This window comes from Camarhynchus parvulus, chromosome 9 (genome assembly GCF_901933205.1).
Source record: "Camarhynchus parvulus chromosome 9, STF_HiC, whole genome shotgun sequence".
Classification (NCBI taxonomy): Eukaryota; Metazoa; Chordata; class Aves; order Passeriformes; family Thraupidae; genus Camarhynchus; species Camarhynchus parvulus.
The window spans coordinates 12,279,868-12,292,304 of NC_044579.1; the positions used below are offsets into that span (position 1 = coordinate 12,279,868).

The window sequence follows — 12,437 nt, forward strand, 5'->3', positions numbered from 1 at the left end:
TATATACACATGTATATATACATATATGTATCACAAAATCTTGATGGTGAATAAATGTCAGGAGGGAGGAATCTACATTTTTATGGCTCTTTTGATAGTATAAATATTAGAGAACTTCAAGTTGAATGCTTTATTTCCAGGAGGAAGACTTTGCCTTGTTGTGAGTTTGCTTTTCCTTCTTGTGTCCCAAGCATTTTTCAGTTGGAAATATGTACCTATTTATTGGTGCCATTTGGAAACTACTTGATATAGCACTAAGATTTCTTCTTTTTTTTTTTTTTTTTGTGGAACTGCACACTCCTTAGTTATACAATATGCTCATGTTTAAACAGTGAACTTAGGAAGAAAGCCGTGGAATGAAAATACTCTGGGGCTGGATTTTGCCCGTTGAGCTGCAGAGCAGGGATGCTGTTGACTTTAAGAGCAAACTAAAAATACCCAGCGAGCACGCAGGCAGCACTTCGGGCATGGAGCGGCGGGGCCGAGCGATGGCGGCGGCCGCGGCTGCCCGGCCGGGGGCGGCCGCCGGGGGGCGCTGCAGGCGCCGTGTTCGCGTTCACGGCGTCCTTGGGCTGCGCGCCGGCATCGGGCACGGGCAGGGCGGCCGCGGCCTCCCGAGCGGGGAGCGCTCCCCAGGCGCCTCCTGGAGTGCCCTGGGCTGTTGGTGCCCAGGCCCGAGCTATGTGCGGATAAACACGGCTCGCTGCCCGTCCCCAGTGTTGCCTGCGCTGTACCTCTCCGCTGCCCGCATCCCAGAGAGCGAAGGGTTGCTGTGTGAGCAGCGACTCTGGGAGTGCAGAGAGGTTTTGCACCAGGCACTTGTCAATTTTTGAATAAAAGTTGTAGGGCTGGATAGTGCTAAAAATAAAATGTTCTTGTCCTCTGAGAAGATACAGCCTTTGTCATCTAAATATTCACTTAGTATTCAATGTGAAATAGTAATGCAGGGTACCTGTACCAGCCCTTCACGTAATGAAACAATTAATTTCACACAAGTAATCACACAAAATAGTGTTTTCAGTTTTCCTTTTTGGCCACATGAAAAGAACATTCACAATCTGAGCGGTCCTTCTTTATTCTCTTTTCCTTGGCCTTCTGGAACAGGTGAACTTTATTACAAATATTTCGGAGTTTTGGTAAATGTATATACTTATCTTCAACTGTTTTATTGTTTGTGGATGTCCATGACATGAAGCATTACATAAATAAGTTTAACAGTAGCTGTGCATTTTGACATATGATGGAACACTGTGACCTAAATAACCATGTTATGAGCACTTATATTCAAGATACAATGTCAAACTGAAACTGTTCAAGAAGGGTGAAATGCCTTATGTCTTTGTCATAGCTCTAGTTACTAGAGAAAACTTAGTGCTTTTGTTTGAGAATGAAGCAGTTAGTTACTCAAAATACTGAGCTTATGTTTGAAAAAGCAAACCTAAAGATCAAACACCTTCTTCCAATATTGCACATCATTCAGTTTTTTGATGCCATTTGTTGATGCCTAAGTTGGTAATAATACTGAATGTCCTATTCCATGACCAATGAAGAAGTTCTAAAAAACACGAGCACCATCATATTTTCTTATATTACTTAAGTTTCTTTTGTTTTTCACAGCCTTTTAACTTATCAGTATGAATTGTTGTTTACCTGCAAAGAGATTTTATTTGGCTTTCATAGTCTTCTTGTTTTTTACAAATAAGAAGTTTTCAAGTTGACTTCACTTCTGCAATAGTGGAGCATCCCTTTAGTTTTGTGTACTTTTTTTCCTTTGGGTGGAAGGCACTATTATTTTTCTAAGCAGTAGTTTCTGGTTTAGCACTAGACTACAGGAAAGACTTGTATAAAATGCATTAACATCTTTAATATATTATTAATTTTTGATTAATTTTGTTTTAGCAAGGTATGCAAAATTTCCTGTGTTGTTGCTTTTGTTATTAGAGTTGTTGGAAGTTATTTTCTGCTGAATGGTGACAGAGTTGTGAAAGCTGGGGAGATGTGAGAGCTGTAGCAATTCAGTCTTCTCTACCTGTTTCTTTTTGACATTGCATCCAGGTCATTTTTTGTAGGAGTGAAAGTGTTGCATGTCAAACAGTGCTTCACAATAACTTCAGTTGCTGGAATGATCTTTGGAAGGGTCCTTTCAGATTTAGTTTAACTGGTACAATGGAGAAATGATTAAAAAAACCAAGTATTTAAACTTGGGGACCTGTGTGCAAATGATCTAAAACTACTTGGTTTCATCATGCTGCCTATTCATACTGCTTCAGAAAGGGTCTGGCCCTGTGAGCTCCTGTATTTATCAAATTCAAATTATTAGATTTACTTATTCCTGTCTTCTTTTGTTCTTAACCTCTTCGTAACCATGGTTGGACCTGCACAGTGAAAATGAAAACTTGACTCAGGGGCAGACTGTAAGTCAGCCTGTGCTTTCCTGGGATTTGCTGCATTTGTTGTTGGAAGTGAGCAGTGACTTGGGAGTTGTATGGCTGGTGGGTGGGGAGGGCTAAAGTCTGGAGAAGGAAGGGAGTTTGAAATATCTTCTTTTAAAAATACAGAGAAGAGACTAGGATGACTAAAGTAAATCTCTTAGAATGGGTTTCCTAAAACTTTTCTGTGCTTTTCCTGTGAACAGGTGTTCTCTGTTTTGATAAATGGTGCTAAAAATGTACAGAAAACCCTTGTTTTCCCTGCATATTGTTGCAGATACTTTGTTTGTACTTATTTTTTGTCTAACTTTACTAGGCCTGAGAGTTGAAGGAAGGATGTTGTGGGCCTGAAAAATTATTTCACTGTGGTGAAAAACTAGCACTGGTTTATTAAAGTAAATGGATTTTTCTGTAGTTCACACCACTGATCATAGTTTGGTGACATTTCAAAACTTATTGAGGGTATAATTTAGCCTGAAGATATCTTGTTAACTATGTTGCATCAGAAAAGAAATGTTTGAAATTAATTTTGACACACCTGTATTATGCAACAGAATCCTCTGGGGCAATGTCTCTGTTAGAAGTATATGTTAAATGTTTTTGCCGCAACATTTTTTTCATTTTTAATCAAAATAATGAAATACTGATCTATTAAAACTTTATACACACTATTATAAGCATTGATACACTTTATAATGTAAACATAACATCTATTAGTGAAGTCTAGAACCTGTTTGCATTCAGTCATTTTCAAGTATCTGTTTCTAATAGTACCTATTTCTAATAAATATGTCTGGTTTCAGGAAAAAAAGCAAGGTAATTCTGTAAAGGACATGAGTTTTGATTAACCTGTGACTGTTTGACTAATTAGTGTGTTCAGGGTTGTGTGTGCCCAGTCCCCCACAGTAGAACTGGAATGATCCACATCTAGTTTCTACAGGATCTTGTCTGAGATGATCTGGAAGCTAAATCCACTTTCAAATAATTTTCCTGTATTTCATAAAGAAATCAAAGCTCCAGGTCTGCTAGGGATATTTTGGATCACAAGTACAGCCAAGTACAGCCTTCATTAGTGGAGCAGGCTGCTTTAAGCTCGCTGAAGTCCTACATTCTCTGATGCTTCAAGACATTTTCTCTGCTTCTTGGAGCTCTAATGTTTATTTTCTGTAATTGCCATGTGGTCTAATTTATACTCTGGTAACGTACCCTTGTATTTTTGGCCAACACTTTGTTTAAATTATAATTCTTCCCTGTTTCCAATGTTTAATATGGCTGCTCTAGAGAGCTAATGTCAGCTCCTTTCAGGGTTTTATTTTGATAAGTGAAAAACAAGTCAATCTCAGAAAAAAGATGAATGGCAGCAGTCTGAGGCTGAGCAATCCAGCATCTCACTGCTGCAGGGAAAGGAAAGAAAAAGAACTTGTATCTTCCGGTAGTAATGAGCTATTAAGTTAATAATCTCACACATCATCTCGGGTAAAAATTTGAAAAATTTGGGCTTTTTGAGTAACCCTTGCAATTTTTCTTAATTGTCAGACTTCACTCTCTCCTTTGGTACATCCAGCTGAGGAGAATGTCTGAAAGTTTTTGGAGTTGGGTTCTTGTGGTAACATAAGTTGTAATGCTCTTGCTTTCTTCTTAGGAGTAATTTCTTATGCCGGAAGAAGTGGGTCTTGTGCTTCTCTGCTAATTAGTTTTTTTAGAGAAAATACACTTGAATTGCTTCTGCTTTACAGTTGGCTTAAGAATGTGTTAAGGAGCTGATAACTGATAATTTCAAGCAGTTTCTTTGTAGTTTATCCTGTATATCTTAACTTTGTAATGTTGTAGGTATTTTTGATGAAGGAAATGGATCTTTGTGGTAACCTGAAATAGATATTGCATGTAACTCCTAAGAGGGTTAGAAGTTATGCACTGTTTGTCAGATACTGCCTTGGTGTAGTGTTCCTGTGCTTACAGACAAGTGGGTTGCTTGCAGTTATTTACTGGGTTATGATATATAAAAGAATTACCAGGATAATGTCTATTTTTGACTTAAGCTGTATTATGTAGATCTTGGAATTTTGTTTAGAAGAAACCCTAAGAAAATAGCTTCTATCTTAAATATGCTTCAATAACAGGAATAACTGTTTCCAAGATGAAAATGAGTATGTGTTTAGACTGTACCTTTAATAATATGACATGCTTTCCCTATCAACTATTAATAACTATTTATGTACTTGGGAGTATAGTAATGTGTGAAAGTGAATGTGCTTAGAAAATGTTGGGATGTTTCTTATGGATACAGTAAACCCTGCTGGGGTTTAGGTAGCTTTATAATAATCCCAGGTGGGACTAAAAGGGCTGGAACATTTTTGGATAGGATCAGTTTTAAAATAAAAATGCTAATTAAAATTTTTATTTATAGATCTTATTGCTTTGAAGTCAGCAAGGTCAGAAAAACAACTATTTCTGTCTGACTTAAGTTTTCTAGATTCTTTTCTCATTTCTGTGGTTGCCTGATCTTTTCCTATAATTTTTTTTCAGAAATACCGCTATCAGGATGAAGATACGCCCCCACAGGAGCACAGCTCTCCACACATTGCCAATGAGGTGACAGGTCCAGAGCTGGTTCATGTATCAGAGAAGAATCTGTCCCAGATTGAGAATGTCCATGGATTTGTTTCCCATTCTCATATTTCACCAGTAAAGGTAGGCATTTTTAACTAGTGACCTGTTTTGGTGTACTCCTCAGGAATTTAATTTTGTGGGACAAAAAAAATGCACACAAAACACCTCTTTCTGTTTTTTTATGGAACTGCTCAATTGTGAAATTTACTTAGTATACATTACAGCATTGCCTTAGTTCCACACATTCTAACTAGAAGTGCATGGTAGTAAAATGACCAGAAAACAACTAAAGGTAACTTAAGGCTTTGGATGTAGTTTTGAGGGGCACTGAAGTTCGAGCTGTCGGTTTCATTTTGGATTTTCAGTCAGAAACCTGTAGAGTCAATTCTGACTTTGTTTCTAGTATATATTTTAATTGAGGATCTATGTGCAATATGTCATAAGCCAGGTGCCAGATATGTCTCTGGAGTTTTTCAGCATGCAGCCCCATTATTTGCAAGATTGCTTCAGTAACTTGAAGACAGATTTAAGGATTTAGACAACAAACTGAGTGTGAGGTTTGGGAGGGGGTAATAACAGGCAGTTTTATTTACTGTGTTAGTACATAGACATAGCTCAATCATGTTCTGGATAGCACAGTGTTTTTGTGTGTCAGACTAAGTACTGTTTTCTATAACATCTCTGAGTCTTTATGGCTGGTTTTGAGGGAAAAGTGGAGAAATTATTTGATACTGGGGAATGTTTGGGCTTTAGAGTGATGAGCTGGGCTTACATTATAGTAGGCTTACAGCTTGGTACTTTTAGCAGGAATTGTTTGTGTGCTGTAGTGTCCTTTGCAGCTGCAAAGAACAAACACTGTTACATGGAGAGCAGCCCTGGGGAGAAGGACTTGGGGGTGCTGCTGGATGAGAGGCTGGACATAACCCAACAATGTGCACTCACAGCCTAGAAAGCCAAACATGTTCTGGGCTGTATCCAAAGCAGAGTGGGCAGCAGGGGAGGGAGGGAGGGGCAGAGGGGATTCTGTCCCTCTGCTCTGCTCTGCTGAGACCCCACCTGCAGTGCTGCATCCAGCTCTGGGATGGGTCCCTCACAAAAGAAGGACATGGACCTGTTGGATCAGGAGGGCACAAAGATGATCAGAATGCTGGAGCACCTCTCCTGTGAAGACAGGCTGAGAGAGATGGGGCTGCTCATCCTGGAGAACAGAAGGCTCCAGGAGATCTTGGAGCCCCATAAAGCAGCTCTAAAAAAGCTGGAGAGGGAATTTTGGCAAGGTCATGTAGTGGTAGGACAAGATGGGAAATGGCTTCAGACTGAAAGAGGGTGGATTTAGATTAGGTATTATAAGAAATTCTTTCCTGTGGGTGATGAGGCCCTGGCACAGGCTGCGCAGAGAAGGGGTGGCTGCCCCATGCCTAGAAGCGTTCTAGGCCAGGTTGGATGGGGCTTTGAGCAACCTGGTCTAGGGCAGGGTCTTTGAGCTTGTGGCAGGGAGTTTGATCTAGATGATCTTTAGGGCCCCTTCCAACCCAAACCATTCTATGATATTTTAAGAAAAAATGTTTTGAACCTTATATTTCCATTTTTTTAAATTATGAAGAAAAATTTTGTTGAATGTATCACCTCTTTATCATTGACTTGTAAGGATTCTGTAGAAGAACCAACTGTAGTGTGAGTGCATTTAGTAATTGTTTTCCAGCTTTTCTAACAGTTTTAAAATGTATATGATGGTATTGAGCCAGTGATTTTTACTTATATCTCCATAATGAACTCTCAGTATTTTTCCATAGTCTTCAGCTAGGCAAGCTAAATTCTTGAAGCCCTAATGAATAACCTTTTAGAAGTGGGCTATATTGCCCTCTGAAGAGCCTTCTGAGAATACTCATGTGACAAAGTTTTCATTTTTGGGAATGGCTAGAACTTCAAATTTTTCTTGCTTATGAAGTTAGACACACAGTAACACACTTTCATGTGTCTAATTCCCTGATATTCGGAAAGCAATGGAACACCTTTTATGTGCAACCATTAGAAATAAATAAAAGTCCTCTTTCTCTGGGGGCTTAAGGTCAACTCTGTTTATTCAAGCTTTTTCCTAATTCCTCAAGCAGTTAGTCTTGCCTTTTAGAAAGCATAAGGGGATCAAAAAGGCAAAGAGGGGAGCTCTAAAACTGTCTGGAAGAAAGAAAACTATTTTTGAAATAGAATTAGGCATAGTTAAGTATTGTTACAAAATATGGTGAGGCCTTTTCAAAATACTCTGTGTCTTAGGTCTCTGAGGAGAATTGCTATTATGTGTCTCACACTGGTAAATGCTGGGAAATCATCACTCAGTAGGGAAGAATGTTCATAAGGGAAGTATTACCACTCAGTTTGTATTACCATTTTTAGCATATATCTGATTGTTTTCAGGTAACTCCTCTCTGTTAATTTCAAAGCAATGTATGGTAAATTGAAATTGTTCAGAGCTTTGTTCATCTGAAAACTGATGGGGTGGGTGTTCCAGGTTTCAGTTGTTTTACCAGCATTTTGTGCAATTTTGAATTCTGGTGCTAATTGACTGCCGGCTTGTTTCTCTCCTGAAGAAAAAACCCAAGGTTGCTGTTGTATTATTAGCATAGATACACTGCTCTGCTTTTGGTCTGATGATCTGCCAGGTGTTCATAGTTTTAGCACAGCTTGTGCTGAAGATCAATTTAGCAACAACAGCTCTGATTTAAGAGTGCTTTGTGTGATTTATTTGGTAGGTTGGCTCAGTGCACTGTGCAGGGACCAGGTCTTGGCTGATGTACAAGGGCTCAATCAGCTTTCTTGAATAGTTCATTGATTAAGGAAACTAAACATCATAGAGAATGTTGACATGAATAAAATAATAAGAGGAGTTTGTTTTTTGTTTTAAATATAAATGTTAAATGCACTTAAAATTTCAAATACAGAGTTTGGAGAAATCAGTGGTTTGATGATTATGATTTATTTATTATGTTGCTTTATAAGCAATGCTGCAGAGGCCAGTAGAATTGGATTTTGAGGAATACCTTCTGTTATAGCAAGCTTTCTGCAGTATGGAACAATTATATAAAAGAACAGAAGAAGAACAGAATTCTGTTCTTGAGAGAAGCTTTCAAATACTCTAAGACTTAAAAGAGCTTTTATAACTTACTTGAACAGGTGGATACTATTTCAAAAAGTAGTTTAGAATGACCAACAATACAAATGTGTATCCCAAATTTTTAGATTATGAGTATGTGATTGCTTTTTATCGAATATTAAGTACTGAAGTAGTAAATGAAGATGGCTTATCTTCTTGACAGGGGAATAGGCTACCTCAGATTCAGATTGGGTTAAAATATTGCATGTTTGCTTAGACATAAGAGAGACTAGCTGTACTGATTTAAAGTTTAAGTGAGGCTTACTGGTTTTGTCTTGTTAGAGTGGAGCTTTGTCAGTTTAAGAAGAAATGTTTACTTCCTGTGTGTCAAGTAACAAAGAAGTGAACTTGGCCCGGGAGATTGTGTGTCCCCTGTTCTCTAGTTCTGTGTGAAATGGAACGCTAATGCTGTGAAACAGCTTTCTAAAAGTATTTAAGAATAGAGAATCATGAAGAAATAGTGAAAACGGTCAGACTTCAAATCCTTCACAAATATTCTGTCCCAGAGTTTTTGAAGAATCCGTTTGGGTAGGTCGGCAGCTGGTACCAGCATTTCCTCCTCCGTGTGGGGTTTGCAGATTCCCCCTGGGAGCGCGGGGTTCCCATGGGAGGTGCCGCGTTCCGGACGCTGCGCTCTGCAGATCGGCCGCGAGGGGGCGCTGCTGCCCCGGCTCTGCTGCGCCGGAACCCTGCATTGAGCGCTGTGCCGCGGTGAGAGCACAGCCCCTCGGAGGGAGCGGTTTGGAGTTAAAATACGGGCTTATTGAACAGCTCCCATCCACTGAGAGCTGTCACAGATAGGGTATCGCACCAAGCAAGCCTTTAAACTGTGCAGTGGAAGCTGAAGTTTTCTATCAAGGAAAAAAGCTTTGAATAACATGTTATTACAGGGCTATAAAATAGTGGGTCATGGTGCAATAAGACAAAAAAAATCAGTAATCTTTATTTAGAGCAACCTGGGCATGACAGATTATTTATCTCATATATATTATGTAGCATAGTAATTCAGTATTGAAGTGTAGAACCTGATTGGGACTTGCATATATTTCTGGAATATGTTTGTGTATTGTGTGTTGGTATTTGGGGCCAATATTTCACTGTTAATACAGAAGCTCTAAAGAAAACATGTAACCATTTATAAGCTATTAAATATATCTTGTACTGGAAAAATATACCATGACTAGCATGATAAATCTTTTATCTTGCTCTGAAATAAATTCTTAATATTGCAATATTCAATGCATTTCCTTTATATCCATAATTCCCATTTGCATTTGCACGAGTTCTTAAAAACTTTTCAAAGTAGTTGATAAGTTTATAAATGATGTTATCATCTGGCTGCATGTGGTAAGAGGAAGCTAGACTTACTGGTTGAGAAAAGTTTCTGCTGTTCTTGTTCCTTTAATCAAATCTTTTTCAATGATCTGTCTCTGGAGATTTTTGCCGTGGCGCCAATCTTCCAAGGGTATGGGGAGAATGCCTGCACCTGGTTTGTTCCTTTCATGTGTCACAGACATGGACAGCTGAATAGAAATGTTTTAGTTGGAACACTGTACTGGCTTTAGTCTAGTGAGGGGCCTAAAATTGCTTATTCATGCTATACATGAAAATTTTAATTACTGACTGAATTGTGCATCTGTAAGGAGCTAAAGACATTCTACTGGTTGAATATTTGGGATCTCTGGAACAGCTTTGTGCAATCCCCAGTGGAGTGGCACAGAATACTCTAGGAATTGTGAGAAGTAGGTTTGGGTTAGTGGGGGAGCTTTCTAACTTGTAGTTCCATAATCATGGACTCTTGTCTGTGTTTCATGTAGCACAGTTGGCCACTTCCTTGTCCTCACATGTTCCCAGGAATGGTCATCCCTGTACAGAGGATGCTGGGGATGGGCAGTGCAGGGATTGCCCTTCCCATTGCTGGCTGCCTGTTCTCCTTCTACACAGACCTGTCCTTCTGGCTGGGGCTGTTGTGTTCTGCTACAGCACTTGTAAGCAGTACTGTACAGTACAGGTGATGCAGTAAAAATTCCACTTCCCTTTACCAAAGGGAACATGTGTATTAATGTTGTTTATCTGTTTAAAGCACTGGAGGATTGGAGAGTCTTCCATTTAAAGCATTGCAGGACTCTTTTGTGGTTACATAAACTTACGTCAGTGAATAAAACTATGACTTCATAATATTATGACATTAAATGCAAATGAGTTACTGTTTTCCTGTCTCTGAACAATGAAATGCTTCAAACTGAGGTGAAATACTGTTCCCCATTGAATAAGAGATTGAAGTTTTACCCCCACATTCTAACCAAAGGAGTCTTTTTGCCCAGGGAATACCCTTAAAGCAGTAGCTGTGCCCAGTGCCAGTGCCCCTGTGCTTTATCTCTGCTTACCCCTTGCAGTGTCACATCTGGGAGAAAATATTCAGGCTCAGTTTGCATTAGAGTGCAAGTAGTCTTTTATTAGAATAAAACCAGTAAGGCAGAGTTTACCTTCTTTGGCTCTGTGAACCTCTGTTGGAGCTTGTGGGGGTGTATTGAGCAGGGAAAGATCACTCTACCCCTTCACTGTTCACTGCTGACAGAGAGGCAGTAGGTTAGTTGGGCATTTTATTTGACCTAGTGCTGAGTGCCTGTAGGGTGAGAAGTATGTCCTTCAGCCTTTCCTCTCCTCTTGCTTAGAAGCAGCAGTTTGTGGTTTTGTGCCCCATATCCTGAGCTTTGTGAAGTGGACACACAGTTTGGAAAAAAAGTCTAACAGTGTGTCAGCAGTACCCAAACCTTTGCCAAGACAGGCTTGGTAATCCTAGCGCAGCAGTTCTGCTGACTGCATGCACTGTCTGAGAAATAAATATCTGTGCCCACTTGGTGTATGCCTGCTTTTTTCACATGTTTAGTCATCTTTGGAAAAGTATTTCCAGGACCTAATGGTATTTAAGCTTAATGGTTTTAAATTAACCCTGATTTGAAACTGCTTATCTATTAGTGCTGCAGTGCTGTGTAATAGCCCACTTACCCTGACTGTGGTATCCCAGCAATGAGATGTGGCAAGGTGGTGCTTGTTCTTAAAATAGCTTCCAGGAGGGAGAGGAGAAATTGGAACTCGCTCTTATTTCTGTACTGCCAAAACATGGTGAAACTGTTCTGAAGAGCAGAATCAACGAGCATGTGGCGAAATGAGAGATGAGAAAGCAATGGATACGTTGCAAAGACAATTTCTGCTGCACAGATCCCTTAAAGCATGTGCTTAAAGATCATCTTGTTGATGTAGATTTCTAGGTTTACTTAGCTGCACACAATAGATGCACTCAAAAAAAGATGATGGAGAAACTTAAGCTGTCATGAAATAAGAAAAAAATTGATTTTGGGATTTAGTTGTTAAAAAAAACAAAGCAAACAAAAATTCTCCACCAAAACCAAGCCAACAACAGAATGAAAGTAAAGGGTAAGGAGGAAGATTGCTAATCATGGATAGAGGTTACCAGAAGGATCTCAGAAGAGCCCGTGTTCTCATTGCATCATCTAAGGAGGAATAAGAGCTCAGGGTTATAACAGATTAATGGAATAATCATCTCAGTGCTCAATTTACAGTCAAAAAGGCAAATGGAATACAAGGAATAATCAGCGAAGCAAATGGGAATAAAACTGCATTATCTTATCACTCCAGAAATCTCCACCATTCATTATCTTGATTAAGAAGGCAAATTTAGATACTCAAAGAAGAACAACAAGAATGGTCAGAGATAGAGGGCAGCTGCTGTAGAATGAAGAATGAACTAGTTTGACCCCTCCATTTGGTAAAGAGTTGACTCAGGAGATACCAATGAAACTACAGTCAGTAATGCTGAATCTCTAAAATGATGAACATGACTAGGGAATGGTTATTTCAGAAATTAGAATTTATATTCAGAACTATAGATTACCAGGTAATAGTTGTTTTATAGCCTGTAAACACAGTGATCTACAGTCAGCCTCTGACTTGGAAATAATCTTTCAACTGCTGGTAGTCTTTTGGTTTCTAGCTATACCAACCAAGGTATCACAGGATACATTGCTTGTTTCTTCAACTGCAAACAAGCACCTTTATTTAACTCCTTCCCATTAAGCTGTATGGAAATAGCTGTTATATAAATGTGCATATTTACACATCCTTCCTTCAATGCTAACAATCCCCTTTCCACGTGAACCCAAATCTTGTGCTGATAATATTGATAGGTTCCCTTCTCTTTATCTCCTAGTATGTCTTCTCTCCAATCC

At 39.2% G+C, this 12,437-nt stretch overlaps 1 protein-coding gene across 11 annotated transcripts in view; it reads left to right on the forward strand.

The window, feature by feature from the left end:
- The window catches only part of DLG1 (discs large MAGUK scaffold protein 1), a 149,073-nt gene that overhangs the window by 46,401 nt on the left and 90,235 nt on the right, over nucleotides 1-12,437 (forward strand). For all 11 annotated transcript variants that reach the window (XM_030954518.1, XM_030954520.1, XM_030954522.1 and 8 more), the window contains one exon: nucleotides 4,956-5,120. In XM_030954518.1, the coding sequence (XP_030810378.1) occupies nucleotides 4,956-5,120 (165 nt within the window). The remainder of the gene's footprint in view (nucleotides 1-4,955; nucleotides 5,121-12,437) is intronic.